The sequence below is a fragment of the Colobus angolensis genome, unplaced genomic scaffold (genome assembly GCF_000951035.1).
Source record: "Colobus angolensis palliatus isolate OR3802 unplaced genomic scaffold, Cang.pa_1.0 Scaffold413, whole genome shotgun sequence".
Classification (NCBI taxonomy): domain Eukaryota; kingdom Metazoa; phylum Chordata; class Mammalia; order Primates; family Cercopithecidae; genus Colobus; species Colobus angolensis.
Genome location: NW_012117522.1, coordinates 1,181,733 through 1,204,702, shown reverse-complemented (window position 1 = coordinate 1,204,702; position 22,970 = coordinate 1,181,733). Strand labels below are relative to the sequence as shown.

At 36.7% G+C, this 22,970-nt stretch overlaps 1 protein-coding gene across 1 annotated transcript in view; it reads left to right on the top strand.

The window, feature by feature from the left end:
- BRE (brain and reproductive organ-expressed (TNFRSF1A modulator)) overlaps nucleotides 1-22,970 on the top strand; it is a 457,102-nt gene that overhangs the window by 128,057 nt on the left and 306,075 nt on the right. The window contains exon 5 of the mRNA XM_011956325.1: nucleotides 15,493-15,687. Coding sequence (XP_011811715.1) covers nucleotides 15,493-15,687 — 195 coding nt within the window. The remainder of the gene's footprint in view (nucleotides 1-15,492; nucleotides 15,688-22,970) is intronic.

Below are 22,970 nucleotides of genomic sequence, written 5' to 3'. Positions count from 1 at the left end.
AATGCTCTTTATTAATAAAAAGAAACCTAGTCTGTTCGACGATGAGTTGATGGCAGTAGAAGTTGGCAGCTTAGGATGTTACGGTTTTGTTAAGGTTTGTGAAGCACTTCGTTGGAGAGAGTATGTCTTCATGATTATTTATCCTGAGACCCAGGGAAGGCTGTTTGGATGGTACCATTTGAAACAGATGCTTTTATTTAGTTTACTTTGAGAAGCACCACAATTTTGAAAGAACTGGTGAGGAATGGGTTTAGGGGCTAGAGACGGATGGCAGTAGTTTAAGGAAGTGACAGTTGATGAAACAATAATCATTGTGTATTGCTAAGTTGATAAATGACTTGAAGTCAGTCACCATGGCTGCCTTCTGGGGACCCATTTTAAGTCTCCTGGAGAGAGAATGTGTACAAAAGATGTAAAGGTTTACTGGCCGGAGACACACATTTCCAGTGTGGCATGGAGCCAGCATTCATATGATACCACAGGACAGCTTGTACATGCTGAATATTTCCAGTCAAATGGAGGAAAGGTAAAAATATCTCCTGTTTAAGGGACCGTGAAGCCAGCGAAGACCTCCTGTCTAAGCTCAGTGCTAAAGAAGGGCTGGGGTACTGCTCATTGTGTGCATGTCAGTAATCAAAGACACATGTCAGTAATCAAAGGGTCCTCATTTAGTCTGGAACAGTTGTTCGTTTTTCTCCTTTACGTCCTTCAGTGGAACTGTTGGCTTGTTTTATAAGTTTCACTTGATTACCCACTGAATCAAATACCTTATTGGTATTTGAAAAGCTGTAGGATGGGGAACATCTCAGATACCTATTTCAGATCCATTTTAACTTAAATTTATTGAATGAGTTGTAATATACAAAAATATAGTTTCTGTTTTTCCTCTTTTCCTTATTATTTATTGTTTCCTTAAGAAAAATCATTATAATCATTGTTGGGTTAGTAGAAATAGATTAATTCTCTATGTAGATTTTTCTGCAGATAAATGTAGGAAGCTACTCAACTTTTGTTTCTGGCAGAAAACCCACACCAAATCCATACTTTTGGTTGAAGTGCTCTTGAATAGTTACATGGCCTGGTAAGAGCTCATGTCCCTCTTCCTCTGATCTTTCTCCTAAAGAGGTAAAATGGTGATAATGGTATTGTGGTGTGTCAGCACTCTTTTATTTTCTTATTTTTCTTTTTCTCCATTTTTTTTAAGTGACAGAAACCTGATTCAAACTGGCTTTAACTATAAAGAGAATTAATTGGCTTAGAGAACTCAGCAGTCCAGAATTGAGCATCAGACAAAGCTTGGTCCAGTGGCTAAAATAATGTCATTTAAGGACCTGGTTTCTTCCCATTTCTTCTCTTCTCTGTGCTGCCTCCCATTGTGTTAACTTTTAGTCTCCATATCTGTATAGGTTCACAAGTCTTTTCCCTTATGAATAAAAAATTGTTACTCCAATTCAGACTTTATATTATCCTGTCATAGGAAGAAAGTAAGCCTTTATTTCTCAGCAGTCCCAGCTGATGTCTTTATTTATCTCATTGGGTTTGATTGGTTATGTGTCCAATGGCTGAAGCAAACATTGAGCTAAGTGCATAGACAATGTTGATGGGGTTAGATAGTGAGGACCTATAGAGCTTATAGAGAACTGGAGGTTCCCACTCAAAACTCATGCCTGAGAATGGGGAAGGGAAGTCTCCCCAGCAAAATTTGGGTTGATGTTATCAGCAAGAGGGGAATGGATGTTGGACATGAAACAATGGATGTTTACTAAATGTAGGTTTAGGCCAAGGATATTATATGGATCTGGGGATAAGAGGTAGAGTTTTTAGGGGGAAGAGTAAAGACATTGAAAGCTCTTTAATATCCCATGTGCTGTGCTTTGTGGATATGCTTTCCTTCAGTTGAGTGTCTATTTTGCTTTGCTTTTTCTTTCTTGCTCTTATAGCTGCATGTGGCTGTTACAACCCGAACAGCCTGGGGTAGTCTCCTTTTCATTTGGAGTTTTATCTGCCCATTTACACATGAGTCGCGTTACTAGGACATTGGTGGTTTTAAGACCACTGGCCAGGAAAGCCTGTAACTGGGATTTTGACTAAGAGGAAGAGGGTCTGGCAAATATTGCAGGTCTAAAGTCCAGAGAGCTCAGCTAAGGTGAGGAGAAACAGTTACATAATATAAATCCTTGTAGCCCAGGGGCCTAGTTTCACTAGGGAAGTCATCTAGGGCAGAGGTCCGCAACCAGGTGCCAGAGCCTGCAGATGTTTCTCCAGTTTTAAATAACAACTTGGTTGAAGCTGTTTGCTCTTCTTGTTCCATACCGCCCATTCCTGTGGGTTTCTTTGTGATTATCATAGTCAGAAGGAAAGAAGAATCTACCGTGGATTCTGGTGCCGTCTGAGACAGGAAAAAAGTTACTATCTTGATTTGGGAGAATGGAAAGGAGTCCCCTATGGCTATACAATATTCAGTGCCAGCAGAGGGTCGCTAAGCTTAAAAGATCTTTCATTGTGATTTAAATAATTTGCTCCAAGTTTAAAATCTTTGGACGGAATTTGGATTCTTAACTTTCTACATTTGAAAGATTCCTGAAGACATTTTCTGATGAAAAGTGTAACACTAACAAAGTGTTTGCTTTAACTAAATGATTGCAGTTAATTTCTTGTAAAGAAACACAGAAGCACACATTAACTTAAAATAAGCTCACACTGTTGTTTCTTGTAGTACAGCCAGGAAAAACAGTAACAAGCTGTCTCCTTCAAAATCACATCCCTGGATGATATTCGAGCAACCTGGAAAATTTAAATACATCCCCAGGAAAAACAATTTGAATTAAGTTAGAAATCATATTTGCTAATTCCCTTTCTGCCATTGCCTTTCATTCTCTGACTCTGAGTAGCATTAATTGAGAAGGTGTGTGGCATCAATAGCTAAGGTAAATGGTGACATTCATTTCAGAGCCACAGCCAACCTAGGGCAACAAAAATAGTTTTAATGTTTAGGATTCATAAATCAAATTTTAGCCTACATTGACATTTTGTCCTAATAATATTAATTCATATATTTTTGAGAAACCACTGGTTTAAAACTTGAGCATTTTGGCCCCAAATAGATTTGATTTTGTGTTTAAAAGATATTACCTTACAATTGTGAGGATAAAGACAAAACCTATGGAAGAAAGAGAGTAGATTTAGTTATTAGTCATTCTAGTACTCTTCACGGTGCTGATATTCAATAATTTTAGTGTTCTTGGCCTTAGTTCTCTAATACGTGTTTTGGAAAATACATTATTTTTATTCTCTAAGTATTTACAGTTTTAAGAGAAGAAGGGCTAATTAAGATTCTTTTCCTTTGGGTATTCTTTTCATTCCTGTCCCATTTGAGGGAGTTTCCAAGATAGAAAGTAATCTGCCTACTTTCTTTCTCTTAACAAATGAGGAAGATTGGATCAAGAGATGTGGTTTAAAATTTCTTCCCTCTCCACTTCACTCCCACTTTTGTTTCCTCCCATTTATCCATCCCCAATTCTTAAGAAAGAAACACAAGTTGGAAATAAGCTGGGTGATCCTAGAGACTCATTTGAAGTGGAAATTCAAGATGGAGTGGGACTGCATACTGGTCACTTTCTTTTAAGAGGAACTGAAAGGTAATCTATATAGCAATTTCTGATGGGCAAGAAGGGACATTACAGGCTTTTGAATTTTATAAATGAGGCCATAATTATAATTAGGTATCATTTTGGGATACTTTTACAAGTTTTAGGTTTAAAGCCTACTTGCCTGTGGAGGAAACTAGACATGTGAAGTATGCCACCTCGAAAGATTCTGACACCCTGCCACAAAATCAAGATGATAAATTCTTGTAAGATTCCACCAGTAGATCATCTCTTGATAGACATTTGAACACGCCCTAGAATTCCTGTTAGTTGGAAGTCTGGCTTACCTAGCAACTAATTGAGGCTGCCTACTGAATGGCATTTTGAAAAGTTCAGACTTACAATTTCCTGTTTTGCTTTTTCTCCATTATGAGTCTTACCAGTCCTATCACAAACTTTTATGGGAAAGTGGTTTTTCAGCTACAAAGGTATTTGTGCATTTTGCCCAAGACATATGTCGTCCTCAAGAATATATAACTGTCATGTTCTGTATTGACATGAGAATCAGGATCACATTACCACAAGTAGCTAGAAGATTTTATTGATTGTAAGCCAGGGAATGGTCTGATTGATTTTATCCTGCAAGTAAAAAAAAAAAAAAAAAAAAAAGCTGTTTTAGAAGGACAGACAGACACACACACACACACACACACATACGTGTGTGTACACATGGCTAACAGCAAAGTTGGTTGTTGGTTGAGAGGCAGATCAGAACCTTGGAGAGCTCAAGATAAAGGAGGGGCAGAACCACAATCAGAAGCTTCCATGGCTTCCATGACTGCTCCCAAAAACTCCCAAAAACGGATGAGTTTTTCTGGAGCAACTGCCAGCTCCACTCTGCTTATTGTTAAATCCTACATATGTAGGATTTAAGAAGATAAATCCCTTTTACTCCAAGCATGAGCTGCATATTAGTTGACTAATTTGATAATTTGTGGCTAAAGTCTTAAAAACAAAAACGGAAAGGAAAGAAACAAAGGGACATACTTTTCTTTAGCATGTTTTTGTGAAGATCCTATGCTGTTCCTCCACGGCCATGTTATGATTATGGATTCCACTTAGCAGGGCTTCTGGGATTGAGATGAAAGTCACATATAGGACGGGCGGAGGTAAAGTTAAGGTTTCACTGAACTATTCACTGTGTATTGGACTAGATCAATTTTTCCAAAAAAAGATTCCTTTCAAATAACATCTTTGATAAAACTCCAACCAAGCCAAACTAAAACAAAAACTAGGAGAACAGAGATGTTCTGGTTGAAGCAGGGTTTGGAAAGTCTGAAGTGCCTTCTGTTCAGACTAATTCTGGCTCCACCAGAAGCCCCTAAACACAGGTCGCAAATCACCATGTTTTACCAGCGTACATTCAGTTTACTTGTCAGACACAGTTCCTAAGTAAGTGTGAGGACTTATCCTGTGTTTCTAGGAATACTTTTACTAGCCCAAATTAATCCCAGAAGTGGCCATTTATTGCTGTCTACTTAGGTATTCATTTGGATGGCAGATATTTGCATTTCTTTCTTTTCTTTTCTTTTTTGTCACTCAACTTGTTTATGGTAAGTCTCAGCTTCAGTATGAAGCTGTTTTTTTTTAAAATCAAAACCCTGCATTTTACATGCTAAATATCTTGGCAAGTAGGTTGTTAAACATAGTAATGAACTTAAGACAGCAAGAGTGAGGAGTTAACAAAAGCTAAACATTGCAGCCTAAACAAAATTCATACAAAAAATAAACTATCACTGGTTACATAAAATTTTCCTGACTGGTTAAAACTTAGTATAAAATATGCGTTTTAGAATCCTTAGCTATCAAGTTCAAAAAGTACCAGTGTCTATTTAAAATAATTCCTTTCCCAAGCCAAAGTGTAATCAAAATTATTTCAAATGGCATAACACATTCTAATGCTAAAAAATATTCATGATTATTGAAGTGGAGGTAAATCCCAGAGCTTTTGGGACTTTCTCATGCTGCAAATGGCATTCTGTAGTTCACTCAAAGCAGCATATGACAGCATCCAAGGATGACACTAAGCTCAGTAAAAGGCAAGACTGCTGGTAGCCAGCTTTGACCTCCCCGTGAAGCATGGCTGCTGTGTCCACAATACAGATGTGTGAGGATCAAAGGCACACTATTCTGCTAGCTAAAGAGATAGCAACCCACCCCCTCCAACCTCCTTCCCCAGGTAAATAAAAGTATACAAGGGGAAAAAATTAAAATTCACTTATTTACAGAATAAGGGTTTTGAAATATTAATGTAATCCCTCCTTCAAAAATTTTAACTAGAGTCATCTGGTCATTTCTGATCACATCTTAAAGATGTATCCAGATTCAATTTCGGTTGGTTTATCCTTAGACACTTCTAGTCAAAAGTATCGATTTTATTCCCAAATATCTTAACCACTAGTATGACTGCAGTGTATTATCTCCCAGAGTTATCAAGCGCTGGAAGAGAAAAAAATAGATGTTCAAGCAGCAGGCAACATTTATGGCCCTTTCAGACAGTGGCATCTGAGTGGCTACTGAATAGTCCAGGAATAATTCTAAAAACAAGAAAATTCATGCCTTTTAGTAAATATGTTGTAGTTTTCACAGTTGAAATTTCCTCAGACATTGTGCTTTCTTTATAAGGGAATCCTGATTTTTATTAATGTTATGGTGAGTCAGGACTTGAACTAGCAGCCTTCTTTTTCTTCTTCTTACTGTGTTTCTTATGCTTCTTTTTCTTTTTTTTTTATGTTGCTTTTTCTTGTTCTTCACTGCTTTTCATCTTTTTTGCTCGTACCTCCTCAATATACTCTGATTCTGACAAGGACTCCGATGATAAAAGTTTATTTTCTGAGTATATCTTTCTCTTTTTTCTGAGTCCTTTAATGTCCTTTTCTTTCTCAGTGGCATCTTTTGACTTCTTTTTCTTTTTAAAACTATCCTTACTGTCTGATTCAGTTTCTGATTTGGACCTTTCAGAAGATTTATGTGAACGGTTCTTCTTTCTCTTTCTCCGTTTTCCTTGTCTCTTATCTTTATCTTCAGAATCTGAAGAACTGCTGGAAGAATCAGAGCTTGATGAAGAAGAAGATGAATACCTACCAGATTTCTTCTTTTTTCTTTCTCTGTCGTTTTTTGGATGAGCTCTCACTTCCACTTAAAAATTTCCCCCGGTGTTTTTCTAGTTCTTTCTTCCAGTTCTCATTCATTTTATTCAGCCAAAGCCCCGGAGCCTTTCTTTTTCTTTTCTGGTTGCTCTTTTACTTCTTTCCAGGTAGGCCTTGGTCGATTCAGATAATCCTGTATTGTTGGCCCTGAAGACTGGATTGAACCCCTTGATCTTGCCATTGCTGTTGGATGCATATAGGCCACCCATTTGTCCAACTTCCCCATCGTGCTAGGCTGAGCACACAGTCGCACACCGAGGGAAACCTGGCCAGAGAGACGGCCGAAGTGGGCCCTCCGCAGGTGCATTTCTTTCTAATTAGCTTCTGTGCATCCCAGAATCCACTGTGTTTTAGACTGTAATGAACAACTTCAAACATCATAGCAACAATCTCATCAGACTCTATAGGCTCTGCTTACAAGGGGGAAGAGAATTATTAGAATATTTGAAAATAAAGCTATGGAGGATCACAGAACTACCTTGTTTAATTTTTTTGCCTTACCAATATTTATTTCTATGAGTGTGCTACAGTTTGTAGTAATGAAGGGTACTACTATGATATTCTTTCTTGTGTCCACTTCATTTTGTTCTTAATAGTTGGATCTTCTCAAGGACAAAATCCCAAAATATAATCTGCAAGTTAAAACCATAAGGGATGTATATGATTGGCAGTGCTGTGTTACCTTTTTTTGTTTGCCACATGACTATAAATATTTGAAGGGTAGTTACATGGAAGAAGGAGTAGACTTGCTTTTCTTAATCCAACTTCTCTTTCTTCCATCCTCAAATTCATGTTATGTCCACTCGACTTTTCAAAATTTGTAACTTGTTATATTTGAAGAAATTAGGAAAATATGTTTAAAATGATTTCATTTCAATTGTTTTAGATGATATATTAAAGGAATTATACATACTTAACAAAATGTACAGTGTAAACACTTATTGCTGATAATACTTGGTCCTCTTACAAATAGGTCAATAGCAAATTTATTTTTGTTGTTATCCTTGGTGTTCTCCAGATGGAGTGACATTTAAAAAAATCATGCTTGTTCAGTTCCAGTTTTGTTAGAAATGTAAAATGTTACTGGTGATTTCCTAAGACTTGCCATTTATTTTATTTTTTCTGCATATTCTATATAATTTATTCATGATTATAGACATTAGAAGTTTAAAATTAGAATTTCCCTAATGCACTGTTACTTTCTTTGCACTGTTACTTTCTATGTTGTAGAAAGATTTCCATTTTTTCTTTTTTAACAGCATTATTGAGATCTAATTGATATATAACTCATCCATTTGAAGTATAAAATTCAGTTGTTTTTGGTATATCTGCAGAGTCGTGCAGTCATCAATTACCATAGTGAATTTAGAACATTTTAATCATTCCCAAAAAGAAACCATGTGCCCATTAGCAGTCCTCATTTCCCCCCAAGTCCCTAGCCCTAGGCAACCACTAATTTACAGTCTGTCCCTGTAGGTTTGGCTTTTCTAGACATTTTGTATAAATGGATTCATACAATGTGTGGCCTTTAGGTCTGCCTTCTTGCACAGCTTAATGTTTCAAGGTTGATCCCTGTCATTGCATGAGTCAGTATTTCCTTTCTTTTTATTGTGGAATGATACTCCATTGTATGTATGTACTTATTGTATTTATTCATACATTGGTTGATGGACATTTGGGTTGTTTGTACTTTTTATCTATTAGGAATAATGCTACTATGAACATTTGTATACAGTTTTTTTTTTAATTTTTGTATTTCAGTAGGTTTTGGGAAACAGGTGGTATTTGGTTATATGAATAAGTTCTTTAGTGGTAATTTCTGAGATTTTGGTACATCCATCACCCCAGCAGTGTACACTGTGCCCAAGGTGTAGTCTTTTATTTCTTGCCACCTTCACCCTTTCCTGAGTCCCCAAAGTCCAATGTGTCATTCTTATACCTTTGTGTCCTTGTAGCTCTTAGCTCCCACATGTGAATGAGAGCATACGATGTTTGTTTTTTTATTCCTGAGTTACTTCACTTAGAGTAATAGTCTCCAATTCCATCCAGGTTGCTGTGAATGCCATTATTTCATTACTTTTTATGGCTGAGTAGTATTCATACATATGTGTGTGTATGTGTATATATATATATATACACACATATATATACACACACATACACACACATTTTCTTTATCCACTTGTTGATTGATATTTGGGCTAGTTCCCCATTTTTGCAACTGCAAATTGTGCTGCTGTAAACATGCATGTGCAAGTATCTTTTTCATATAATGTTTCCTCTGGGTGGATACCTAGTAGTGAGATTGCTGGATCAAAAGGTAGATCTACGTTCAGTTCTTTAAGGAATCTCCACACTGTTTTCCATAGTGGTTGTACTAGTTTACATTCCTACCAACAATGTCAAAGTGTTCCCTTTTCACCACATCCAAGCCATCTGTTGGTTTTTGATTTTGGCCATTCTTGCAGGGTGAGGTGGTATTGTATTATGGTTTCGATTTGCATTTCCCTGATAATTAGTGATGTTAGCATTTTTGCAAATGCTTGTTGGCCATTTGTATATCTTCTTCTGAGAATTGTCTGTTCATGTCCTTAGTCCACTTTTAAAAAAATTTTACTTTAAGTTCTGGGATACATGTGCAGGACATGCAGGTTTGTTACATAGGTATATATGAGCCAGGGTGGTTTGCTGCATCCATCAACCCATCATCTAGGTTTTAAGGCCCACATGCGTTATATATTTGTCCTAATGCTCTCCCTTCCCTTACCCCCCAACCCCTGACAGGCCCTGGTGTGTGATGTTCCCCTCCCTGTGTCCATATGTTCTCATTGTTCAACTCCCACTTAATGAGTGTGAGCATGCTGTGTTTGATTTTCTGTTCCTGTTAGCTTTCTGAGAATGATAGCTTCCAGATTCATCCATGTCCCTGAAAAGGACATGAACTCATTCTTTTTTATGACTGCATAGTATTCCATAGTATATATGCCATATTTTCTTTATCCAGTCTATCATTGATAGGCATTTGGGTTGGTTCCAAGTCTTTACTATTGTAAATAGTGCTGCAATAAACATAGGTGTGCATGTGTCTTACTTTTTAATGAGATTATTTGTTTTTTCTTGCTGATATGTTTGAGTTCTTTGTAGATTCTGGATATTAGTCGTTTGTCAGATGTATAGATTGTGAAGATTTTCTCCCACTCTGTGGGTTGTCTGTTTACTCTGCTGATAGTTTCTTTTGCTGTGCAGAAGCTTTTTAGTTTAATTAAGTCCCATCTGTTTGTCTTTGTTTTTGTCGCATTTGCTTTTGGATTCTTGGTCATGAAGTCTTTGCCTAAGCCAGTGTCTAGAAGGGTTATTCCTGTGTTATCTTATAGAATCTTTATGGTTTCAGGTCTTGGATTTAAGTCTTTCATCCATCTTGAGTTGATTTTCATATAAGGTGAGAGCTGAGGATCCAGTTTCATTCTTCTACAGGTGGCTTGCCAATTATTTCAGCACCATTTGTTGAATAGGGTGTCCTTTCCTCACTTTATGTTTTTGTTTGCTATGTTGAAGATCAAATGGCTGTAAGTATTTGGCTTTGTTTCTGAGTTCTCTATTCTGTTCCATTGGCCTATGTGCCTATTTTTATACCAGTAACATGCTGTTTTGGTGACTATGGCCTTATAGTATAGTTTGAAGTTGGGTAATGTGATGCCTCCAAATTTGTTTTTTGCTTAGTAAGACTTTGCATTTAGATGAATGCAACACAAAAGAGTTTTGGCTAAGGAAGGTACAATAAACTGCTTCAACTGTGACCATTACACTTTAGCGTGTTGCATTCGCTTTCTGGAAATGTTCCGCGAGGCTCAGAATTTAAGAAATAGCAAATTCAAAGTTACTTGAAGCATGTGTATTTAGGGCTAAATGATGCAAGATTTGTTTTCCAGAAGGTTATGGCACTGGCTAACTTTTTTAGTTGTTTAGAAAAGACAATTGGAGTCTGACCTTGTAAAATGTAAAAATGACAAATGGAATTTCTTAAACTTTGAGATTGAAAAACAGTTTGAAATGAAATATGTGAAGTGTGAAGTAAAATATGTGAAGTATGCTATTATGTTTTCTTAAAAGTTATATTTCCATTATGAAAGTATGTTCATGTCTTATGTATACATACATACATATACATGTATATACAGTCAGAAAATTTGGAAAATATGGAAAAACAGGAAGAAGAAAAAACCTCTTTTAAATAGCTTCCAACTATGGATTTCAGTTATTAACATTTCTCCCAATAAATTTTCCATGTATAGATGGTTTTTGCTATGGAAGGTTGGGAGAGGATGGGGATAGCCAAGTTGTAATCATAATGTGTATGCAGATTTATGTCTCTCCTCATTTAAGATTTTAACAAAAGTATTTTCTGTGCTATTGCAGTTGTTTCTGTGCTATTGTAATTGTTTATACAATTATATATAATACTGTTATTATATATAATATATATGATTATATATATAATTGTATAAACATACTGTAATAGTATAGAAACATAGTTGCAGATTATTTATTTGAATTACATTAACAGTTTTTAAAACAATTGTTATTATCAGGTGTCTAGATTGTTTGCAGTTTCATGATATTACAAATGACTCTATGTGTATTTCTATCTATAAAGTTCCCCCCCCTTATTTTTAGTTATTTGCAGATTAGCTAGATTCCCAGAAATAAGATTTCTAGGAGCATTGAGAATAAACATTTCTAAGACTCTCTCTCTCTCTGTCTCTCTCACACACACACACACACGCATATAGTGAAACTACTTGTATGAGTTTACAATTCTATGTGTAAAAAGGTCCATGAAATTATATCTTCACCAACATTGGCTGTTTGCTGAAAAAAAGAACTTGGCTAATTTAAGATATAAACATTGTTTCTCATAATTTTTGCCCTACTTTCTTCTCTTGTGGGAAATGCTGGGTGAGGGACAGGCCAAATCAGAGGGTCCCATGGGAGCCAGAAACAATTTGTGGAGCTGAAGCACTATCAGGATAATAAGTTGAAAGTAAGACACTGATCTGAGGGAAGCATGTACCATGGAAGCAGTGTTTGGAGCTTCAAAGAGTGGGAGAGGCAGCACAGAGTGGCAGAGCCATGGGTCATGTAGAGGAACTTAGGAAGGGTCAGACATTGGTGTCATGTGCAGGCCCTATGTGGGCAAAAGTATCTTCTGTAGGGAGAGGATCTCATAATATAGTCTGGAGGGAGACTTAATATTGTTCTTTACATTCTTTTATGCCACTTAAAACATATTTGTTTTACTGTGTACATATGTTACTTTTCAATGAAAAGTTAGTTTATTAAAAAGGAGAAATGAGGAAAATTATACTTCTTTACTAATGGGCTTGCGTACTTTTCATATATTGTCAGTCTCTTTTAATTTCCTTTTATTTTACCGATATGCTAGAGAGTTGGGCAAAATTTTGTAGTAAGATTTTTTAGATAATTTTCTTGTTGTATTTCTAATGTATTCCTGTACCTTATCCTTTTATTAGTTAAACATTTTTATCATAAGATTAATTTAATTAAAGAATTTTTCGCCCCCTGGAAAACTTTTTTCCTTCCCTTATTAAGCAGAGGTGGTTCCAAGTCTCATTTCTTCATTTGCTTAGTTTCCTCCTTTATCTCCCCAAAGACATGGACGGACTGCATTGTTTCTTAATGTTTTCCATTCATTGGTATCCTCTCACATGTCTAAATTTGTGGTACTGTGGCCGAAAAACTATGGGTTTTAATAAGTGGAACCGGAATTGAGGGTGAGCTAGGCGTTGAAACTACTATTGCTCACTGTCTTTCTGAAGAAGGAAGCTGTGATAAGGAGGAACTGTGAGGATTGGTTGGGCTTGTTCAAGTCTGCGGGGCCATTGATATGGGAGCCCATAGGTAGGTGGTGGAATGTATTTACGAGAGAGAAATGTGGAAAGGTGAAGGGTCACATGAACTGGGAGCGCTCCTCCTGTCAGGCGGCCTGGACAGGGGAGCCAAAGTATTCAAAATTACCACTATACACGAGTTCGCTCATGACCACAGAGAGGCAAGTGCTAGTTCGTTGGCTCAAAACTGATATTTTAGTTAACTGATTGGAGGAAGAGTAGGAAGATTTACATTCTACACAGTCTCAATTATTGTTTACACTTGAATGTGAGCAGTTATTTAATCTCTCTAGTTAACTAGTCTTTAAAAAGAATTGGTGCGATACCTTCCCTGAACTGTTTCATAAGTGTTTTAGTGAGAATGAATGAAGTTTCTGTTATAAAATAGTAGTGAATTTTCTTTTGCTTTTGTTTATTGTCTTTGACTATGTTTTATCACTTTCTCTGAATGCATTTTTCATTCCTCATTTTTGGAATCCCTTTTTTGTATGCTCTTTTCTCTGTTAATATGTGATGTGCCCTGTGCCTACTCTTTGTGGCCATCCTCATTTTAGATTTCTTCCTTCAAGCATTACCAAAAAGAAGTAGAAGAAGAACTTTGTGAATAGAGAGAGAGACACTTATTTTTCTCTTTTTCATAGATGCCTGCTAATTTATGCCTCCTCCTCCTCTTTCCCTGAAGGACATTTGGGCATTTTTCTCTATCTCATACTCGAGAGAATGGAAAGCTCCAATGCCTTGTATTGCTAGATGTGTTTTTAAAATATGCCCTATTCTTAGGGAGTAACTAAAACTTTATATATCTTCTGTTTTCTCCCCTTCTAGGCAAAGTGGTTCAAACCGCAAATTACCTAACAAGTAAAAGTGGTCATATAGCAATACTAGAGGAATTTTTATCTTGTTTAGTGTAGCTAAACCATCCTTGATGGGAGTGTTTTCCAGCGAGTTTGCCTTGAATGGCTAAGGAGATCAACAAAGAAATTATATTTTAATGGAAGGAGACTGGTTAGTATGTCTTTAACAATTTGTTTGAATCACTTGAAATGAATTCAAGTTGGTAAGGTATGTTGCCAACTTATATGTTTTCATAATTTTTAAAAACTGTTTGGATATAGGTCTGTAACTTACCAAATAACTAAGGAGAAATGACAGAATTTAAAAAATATAAATCAAGACAACTAAAGCTTTTCTTTTTGCTCTAGTAGGGAGCGAGGACTGATAAGGAATACTTGACCAAGAAATGGAATATTGTATTTTATTCTTGCTTATAAATGTTTAGCAGTGCTCTCTAAAGGAAATGCATAGCAAGCTGTGTTAAGATCATTTTAAGTTCTATACAATGCTGTTATATTCTATTGATACTTTGAATTTAGTCTTGAACAGCTCAGAAGGAGTCCGGCTATTGAGGTCAACAGATTTGTCAGGGAAAACTTTGTACTTTACTTATCAAATCACTTTCATATCAAGATACTCCTCTTATTCACTGTACGATACTGAAGCTCTTATCTTTTCCTCTGTTCATCGTCTTTATTTGAACATCCTAAGACCTGTTTTTCCTATAAATGAAAGAACACTAACTGATTTCCCCATTGTCATTTAGTTCCTATAAATCGACCCACTCAGTAGAGCAAAGTAATTCCTTTAAAAAATGCATGCATTCCTTTGCTTCTTATTTGTTTTCTTTTGATAGAAGCTATGCTTGGTTTGTCCTTAAGACAATATAAAGTAGTGTTGATGGTTCTCAAAAGTGTGGTCTGCAGACCTCTGGGGTCCCTGAGACCATTTCAAGGGTCTGCAAAGTCAAAACTGTTTTCATAATCATATTAAGATATTATGACTTCTTTTTTACAGTGTTAATATTTGCATTTACATTGCAGAAGCAATGGTGTGCAAAACTGATGACTTGGCATTAACCACAGCAGACATCAAGCTATACTCATAGTTATTTTATTCTCTGTTGTCACACATACTCAGTTAAAAAAAACAACAACAGTTCACTTAAGAATGTCTTTGATGAAATAATAAAAAATATGAATTTTATAAAGTCGTAACCCTTGAGTACACATGCTTTCAATATTCTGTGTGACAAAATGAGAGTACATACTGCATACCTAAGTATGTTGTCTCAAGGAAAATCGTGAGTGTGATTGAGTTCCAAGCTGAACTAAATGCTTTTTTCTTGGAACCATCCTTTTTTACTTGGAGGAGTGACTGATGGATGAACTGTGGTTATTCAGATTTGCGCATTTGGCAGACATTTTCCCATGTCTCTATTTTATGCCTTTTTCAGGCCTAACCGTCACCATTGTGCTTATATTTCTGTGAGGCTCTGGTGTTTACAGAGCGTTTATTTATATCTGGTATTACAGATACAGATGGTCTGTGGATCTGAGTTGAATTACTTTAGCATATAATGCTGAATTTAGGTAGAGATCGAAAAAAATTAAAATTATAAAAGAATAAGAAACAAATTAAGTCTTCCAGGGCTAAAATTATGGTCTTCTAGGATATTTAGGTTTCTTGTTTTGTTACTACCCGGCTTTACACTTCACTGTTTCTGCCTATTCATGATGGAATTCCTCCTCAATTTTTCTGCAAGGATTTTTTTAGAAGGCAGGAGAAATTGCCAATATCAAAAGATTTCTCAAACTTCATCTCTGAGTATATGGCTAACTAGGAGTAGTCTGTTCCTCTTAGATTTCTATTACTTTTTTCCTCTACATTGATGTGTGGATTTGTATGAAATTTCAGTTTTAACTGGTCTTTTATTTGTTATGGCTTCTACAGAATCTTGCCTCCTGGAATCCTTCAAATCCTGAATGTCTCTTACTTGTGGTGAAGGAACTTGTGCAACAGTATCACCAATTCCAATGTAGCCGCCTCCGGGAGAGCTCCCGCCTCATGTTTGAATACCAGACATTACTGGAAGAGCCACAGTATGGAGAGAACATGGAAATTTATGCTGGGAAAAAAAACAACTGGGTAAGAATTTTTGAGAATGGGAAAAAAGATGACTTCATCTATAATAAAATAATCAATTCAGATGTTCATTTGAAAATCCTAGTCATTTCTTTAAATAACCATGGTCTAGGTAACCTATATGTTTCTCATAATTTAGAGTTCAAAGAGACCTTAATGTTTGTCTAGTTCATTGTGTTTCTCAAAGATATTACCTGGGAAGTTTGTAAGATTCAGAGTCTCATCCCCAGCCCCAGATATTCAGCCGTCAGAGGTAGAGCCTGAGGGCCTGCACGTGCTACCAGCCTCCATGTCATTCTGATGTCTGTGGCTTGCAGGTCACATTTTGAGACACTAACAAGTTTCCCCCTCCTTTGAATGGAAGACTTCTCCAATATCCCAGTCAGGTAAAGGAGGTCAGTAACTCTGGAATCTGCTAGCTTACATGGTGCCTTTTATATTTTCTTTTTGTAACTTACAATTATATGATCCTTTAAAAATTCAAGTCAGACCTTATTGCTCCTCTTCTCAGAACCTTATGTACTTCTCTTTTTTCTCTCATAGTAAAAGCCAAGTCCTTCCAGTGCTATAAAAAACTCTATATGGAGAAATGCAAATCAAAATCACAATGAGATACCATCTCATGCCAGTTAGAATGGTGATCATTAAAAAGTCAGGAAACAACAGATGCTGAAGAGGATATGGAGAAATAGGAATGCTTTTACACTGTTGATGGGAGTGTAAATTAGTTCAACCATTGTGGAAGACAACGTGGTGATTCCTCAAGGATCTAGAACCAGAAATACCATTTGACCCAGCAATTCCATTACTGAGTACATACCCAAAGGATTATAAATCATTCTACTATAAAGACATATGTACACGTGTGTTTATTGCAGCACTATTCACAATAGCAAAGACTTGGAACCAACCCAAATGCTCATCAGTGATAGATTGGATAAAGAAAATGTGGCACATATACACCATGGAATGCTATGCAGCCATTCAAAGGATGAGTTCATGTCCCTTGCAGGGACATGGATGAAGCTGGAAACCATGATTCTCAGCAAACTAACACAGGAACAGAAAACCATACATGGCATGCTCTCACTGATAAGTGGGAGTTGAACAATGAGAACACGTGGACACAGGGAGGGGAACATCACACACCGGTGCCTGTTGGTGGGAGGAGGCTATGGGAGAGATAACATTAGGAGACATACCTGATATAGATGATGGGTTGATGGGTTCAGCAAACCACCATGGCATATGTATACCTATGTAACAAACCTGCACATTCTTCACATGTATCCCAGAACTTAAATGTTATATATATTATATGTAATTTATATTTATATATTATATAAGTATAAATTATATATATAACATAGAAATTATATATATATATAAAACCAAAAAAAAGAAAAAAACAAAACTATGTGATTCCCATCACTACCATCTTCCATCCATCATTAATTTTGTCTGTTCATCTCCGACCTTTCTCTTTCAAATTCAACTCCAGCCACACTAGCACACTGCTGTGCAGCAAGCACACCAGATACTCTCCTGCCCAAGGGTCTTTGCATAGGCTCTCTGTTGTCAGAGATGTTTTCCCCAGATATGCACATGGCTAATGCTCTTCTTCCTTCAAACTTTACTAATGTTATGTTCTCAATGATGCCCTGTTAACACCCCCAGCAGCCGTTTTGAGGTATAATTTACATATCATAAATTTACCTGTTTTAAGTGTACAGTTAAATGATTTTTAATAAGTTGGCTGATTTGAGCAACCACCACCATTATCCAGTTTTAGAATGCTTCCAGCACCCCAGTGAGATCCCTCATGTTCCTTACAGTTAATCTTGTTCCCACCTCCAGCCCTAGTCAATCACTAAACTACTTTCTGTTTCTATAAATTTTCTTTTCTGAACATTTCTTATGATGGAATCACACAGTATGTGGTTTTTGTGACTGACTTCTTTCACTTAGCCTATGTTTGAGGTTCATCCATGTTGTAGCATATATCAGTACTTCATTTCTTTTTGTGGCTGAATAATACTCCATTGAATAGACATACCACATTTTGTTTATCCATTTACCAGTTAATGGACACTTGGGTTGTTTTCACTTTCTGACTTTTATGAATAATACTGCTGTAAGCATTCATGTGTAACTGTTGGTAATACCCCTTTTAAACATTGTGACTTGCACCCGTACCCTCTCCTCTATTTTTTACTTTGCTCCATATGGCTTTTTTGCATTTCCTTTTGGCATGCCATATAATTAATGTATTAGTTATATGTTGCTATATAAAATAATCATTCCAAAACTTAGTGGCTTCAAACAATAACATTTATTATCATAGTTTTTGGCAGCAATCTGGGTAGGCCCTTTGCCTCAGGGTCTCTCACAGGCTATGCTTGAAGTGTTGGCTAGGGCTGTGGTCATCTCAAGGCTCGACTGGAGATGGAATCATTATAAATGCATGCATGTGGTAGTTGGCATAGTTCAGTTCCTCATGGGTCGTCGAACTGAGGGCCTGAGTTCAGTGCTGGCTGTTGTCTGGAGGCCGCCTTCAACTGCTTCCCTCTCTACAGGGCAGTGCACAAGATTCAGAGCAAGCAAGTAGGGGAGAGCAAGAGGGAGTGTGTGAGCAAGATGGAAGTCACAGTCTTTTATAACCTAATCTTGAAAGCCCATCACTTTTGCTGTGTTCTATTTGTTAGGTCCAATACCCCACCCTCCCAACACACCTACACACCCCACACACATACCTACACACACGCACACACACACACACAGAATTACATAGGAGTATGAATACCAGAGACCACTGGGAGCCACTTAGAAGGAGCCTACCATACTTATTATGTTTATTGTGTGTCTGTCCTCATTGGAATATAAAATCTCATGAGGGCAGGAATCTTTGTTCACTAGCAAATCACAAACACCTGGAACAGTGTCTTCCACTTCATTGGTATTCCATAAACGTTTTTGAATGAATGAATGAATAAACTCTCATTAAGTACAGAATAACTTTAGGTGCTCTTCTGTGCTAATTCTTCTAGGTTTCACTGTCTTTCTTAGGCTAAATAACACTCCCGCTTTTATTCTTCAGCTTTTTCTTTCTCTGTTTTGGAGACAGAGTCTCGCTCTGTGGCCCAGGCTGGAGTGCAGTGGCGCAATCTCGGCTCATTGCAACCTCCGCCTCCTGGGTTCAACAATTCTCCTGTCTCAGCCTCCTGAGTAGCTGGAACTACAAGCGCATGCCACCACACCCGGCTAATTTTTGTAGTTTTAGTAGAGACGGGGTTTCACTGTGTTGGTCAGGCTGGTTTTGTATTCCTGACCTCAGGTGATCCACCCGCCTTGGCTTCCCAAAGTGCTGGGATTATAGACGTGAGCCACTGTGCCTGGCCTCTTCGGCTTTTTCTTAAAGGTTTTGATTTTAAAGTTTTACACGTGATTAATGCCTTCGAATCAGCATGACTAAAATTTTTGTTATTACAAATCATGTTGTTTGTTCAGTTCAAGATTTTTTCCTTTTGTAAAGTCTTGAATTTATATTTCAGTAAAAGACACATAACACTACATTTCCCATCTTTACTATTTTTAAATGTACAGTTCAGTAGGGTTAAATATATTCACATTGCTGTGCAACAGATCTCTAGAACTTTTTCATCTTGCAAATGAATCCATTAAACACTAATTCCTCCTCCCCCCAGCACTTGGCAGTCACTTTACTATTTTCTGTTTCGATGGTTTTGACTCCTTTAGATACTTCATATGGGTAGAATCGTATATTTGTTTTTTGTGACTGCTTATTTCACTTAGCATAATGTCTGAGATTCGTCAGTGTTATAGCATGTGATAGGATTTCCTTCCTTTTTAAGGCTACGTAGTATTCAATTGAGTGTATTTACCATATTTTACTTATCCATTCATCCATCAGTGAACATTTGGGTTGCTTCTACCTCTTGGCTATTGTGAATAATGCTACATTGAACATAGGTGTGCAACTATCTCTTTGAGATTCTGCTTTGAGTTCTTTGGGATATATACCTACAAGTAGGATTGCTAGGTTATATATAATCCCATTTTTAATTGTTTGAGGAATTTCCATACTGTTTCCTTAACAGCTGCACTATTTTACATTCCCACCAACAGTGCATGGTTCAAGATGCAAACTATTGATTATTTTGAAACATTAATATGTTTATATGGCTAATAAGGAAAACTTTGTTGAACTTAGTTTATCCTCTATCCCCAGCATTTTCCTATTAAATAATTGACTTAATTGTCCTTACATAAATGGATGTTAGGTTAATTTGGCATGACTTCTTGGTGAACGTGTGTTGTCTTTAGTGCTGACAGGCTCATCTGAAAGCAGGAATCGCTGTCAAACTAACCAGTCTTTAGTTTTTTGGATTTGCCTTCGTGTCTCATTCCCCCTTTTTAATATTAATGTGAATTTGAATATAATCCAGTTTTATGGCACCCTTTGTTACCTAATAATTTTCAAAATGTTATTTAGTGGCTCAGCTAATACTTGAGGTGTAGTTCATCTAGGTGTAGAAGTTTGAATTCATTTCAAGCGGATAGTTTGTATTTATAGTATTTTTAAACTTTCTGTTTAATGTTACCAATATTCCTTTCTTTACTTACAAAACCTACTACTGCTACACTTATCTCAGTTTATTTTGATTTGATATTAAGTAGTTTGTAAACATTAGGGCAATGGTTATGGATTCAGGTGAAGTAAAGAAACTGAGAATCCTATAACAAGGCAAGGTAGACTGAGGTTAAGCTTACGGCAGACCAGGCCTAGGAAAGGCCTAGTAGAAATGGTAGCTGAGACTATAGGAGTAAAATTATGAGTTGGAATCGGGGAGTAGGTCAAGAAACAGGGTATAAAAGTGAGTCTTGAGGGATGAACAAATTAGAGCTTGGCATGAGGGTTCAGGAGTATTAAAGGACAGCCCGCTAATGGAGGAAAAATCTAGACCAAGATTCTGGAGATAAACACTGGACCCTGGCAGAAAGAAAGGAGCTGATTTTGCGCCAAGATTTTTTTGAATCAGGGACTGTATTAGTTTCCTATTGCTACTGTAAAAATTACCACAAACTTGGTGGCTTAAGAAAACACAGATGTATTATGTCATAGTTCTGGAGGGCAGAAGTCTGAAATGGGTCTCCCTGGGCTAAAATCAAGGTGTTGGCAAGGCTGCATGCCTTCTGGAAGCTCTAAAGGAAACCATTTCAGGGTACTGAAGAAAGTTGCAGATATGCTCTCTGGGACATTATCTTTGAGAAATTTTGGAGAAGCAGAAAGATCCTAGAAGACTGTTGTAAGTGATGACATCCTGGAGATTTTTAAAGAAATTAAGCTCAGATCTTTAAGTAGATGATTTGCAAACATTAAAATAAAAATGCAGTAGTCAATTGGAAAATAGTTGGGTAACTGGGAAACTATCATGACAAACTTAGTTTGCTTCTTTAAGGAAGGGTAATATCATAAACTTAGATGATCTCATTTTCAGTGAAGCACTTGGTCATTCTCTCTTAGTATTCCACTCATGTATGCTCCTTTCTTAGTTGTTGGGATCTGTGGAAGCGTTCCACCTAAAAGTTTGGGTGTAACTCTTATCAGCCTCAGGTGTTTTGTGGAATGTCACAGGGCTTTTCGTTTGACCTTTTCTTGTTAAGGGTTTTGTTAGGGGCTTGAATGAAATCATACAAAGTATGAGTTTCTTGTTTCTGCTAGCATAGAGCTTAAAAAGATAGCTATTGTGAAAGATTACAGAATCAACATTAAAAATTATTTTTGTGTGCTGGAATGCTGCACCGAACTAACAAGATGCACTTTAGTAGGGCTAAGCCAGTGTGGGACTAATAGCATTTATGAAAAGTCTACTATGCTAGGTTTTGGGTTAAAAAAAAAAATAAAGTAGATCAGATATGGCTTTGGCTCCTGAGACTGTTAAAATCCAATTTAGAAGGTTTAATCTATATCTGTAAAAAAGGAATTTGAACAATGCTAGATAGATTACATCTCAAATGGAATATACAGGCTGTGTGAGCAGTCAGCAGAAGAGACAATCACTGAGGAAGGGAGTGACCAAGGAAAGCCTTTACTGGTCAACTGCTGACCTAGACCCTGAAGGAAGGTGGACATAGATGGCTCTCTCAAGAGAGATGGTCAGTGGGTTGTATGATTAGGGGAAACTTAGGGGCATGACATATATGGGCAACAAGAATTGTAAGCATATATTCAAATGGCTTACTGATCAGTAAAACACATCTATTATGTGTTAGTGGCATTTTGCAACATGAGGAGATTTTTATCTGAAATTAATGGATATTTATTATATTAAAACAATAATAGTATATTCTGTAAATGAAACATTGTAAGAATCAGTAGGTTCTTCCTGATCTGAATGGAAATTCAAGTATTTTAGTTTTTTTCAGGTCCAAGTAGTCCATCTCATAAATGCTTGCTATGAAGAATCTAAGACTGGGAATGATTATTTAATCCTTTTGCATTACGCAGTTCTGTATCTATTAGAGAGGATGGTCTTTACTGTTGTCATCACTGAATTTTTCTTTCTGCCACATATATTTATATTCTTAAAAACATTTCTGCTCTAAAAGTATAAGGCTTTGAAAAACCTGATACGCTTCTTCCTTTTACTATCAGCTGGCATGAGGAAAATGTTACCATGTAGAAGAGGAAAAGGGTTCTGATTTACTATCAGTCTTCTGACAAGCCTGCGAATTTGAAATACACTATTCTCCCCACCCTATGCAGACATTCTTCTCCCTGCCCCCGAACCTCCATTTAGAGAGTTTTAGCAAGCACACATTTGAAAGTAAACATTAACAAAAAATGCCCATTCTTTATTGTCCGATTCTTTACCTTTTTATTTTTATCAAATTGTTTCTCCTTATTGCTTTGCTCATCTCTTTTAATGATTTTTAGACATTGTAGTCCTTGTCTATGCTGGTTTTATAATGTTTAAGAAATACAAATAATAATTATAAAACTATAATGTTTAGGAAACCCCTGTTTTTCTAAACAGGTGAAAACAGATGGCATTGGGATGCAAGCTTAATGTTAAGAATGAAGAACACGTTTCCGCCTGCATGCTCAAAGTCGTTTTTTAAAAGTGTATTTTGTCAGGTTTCTCAAAGATCAGATGGTTGTAGATGTGTGGTATTATTTATGAGGCCTCTGTTCTGTTCCATGGTCTATATCTCTGTTTTGGTACCAGTACCATGCTGTTTCGGTTACTGTAGCTTTGTAGTAT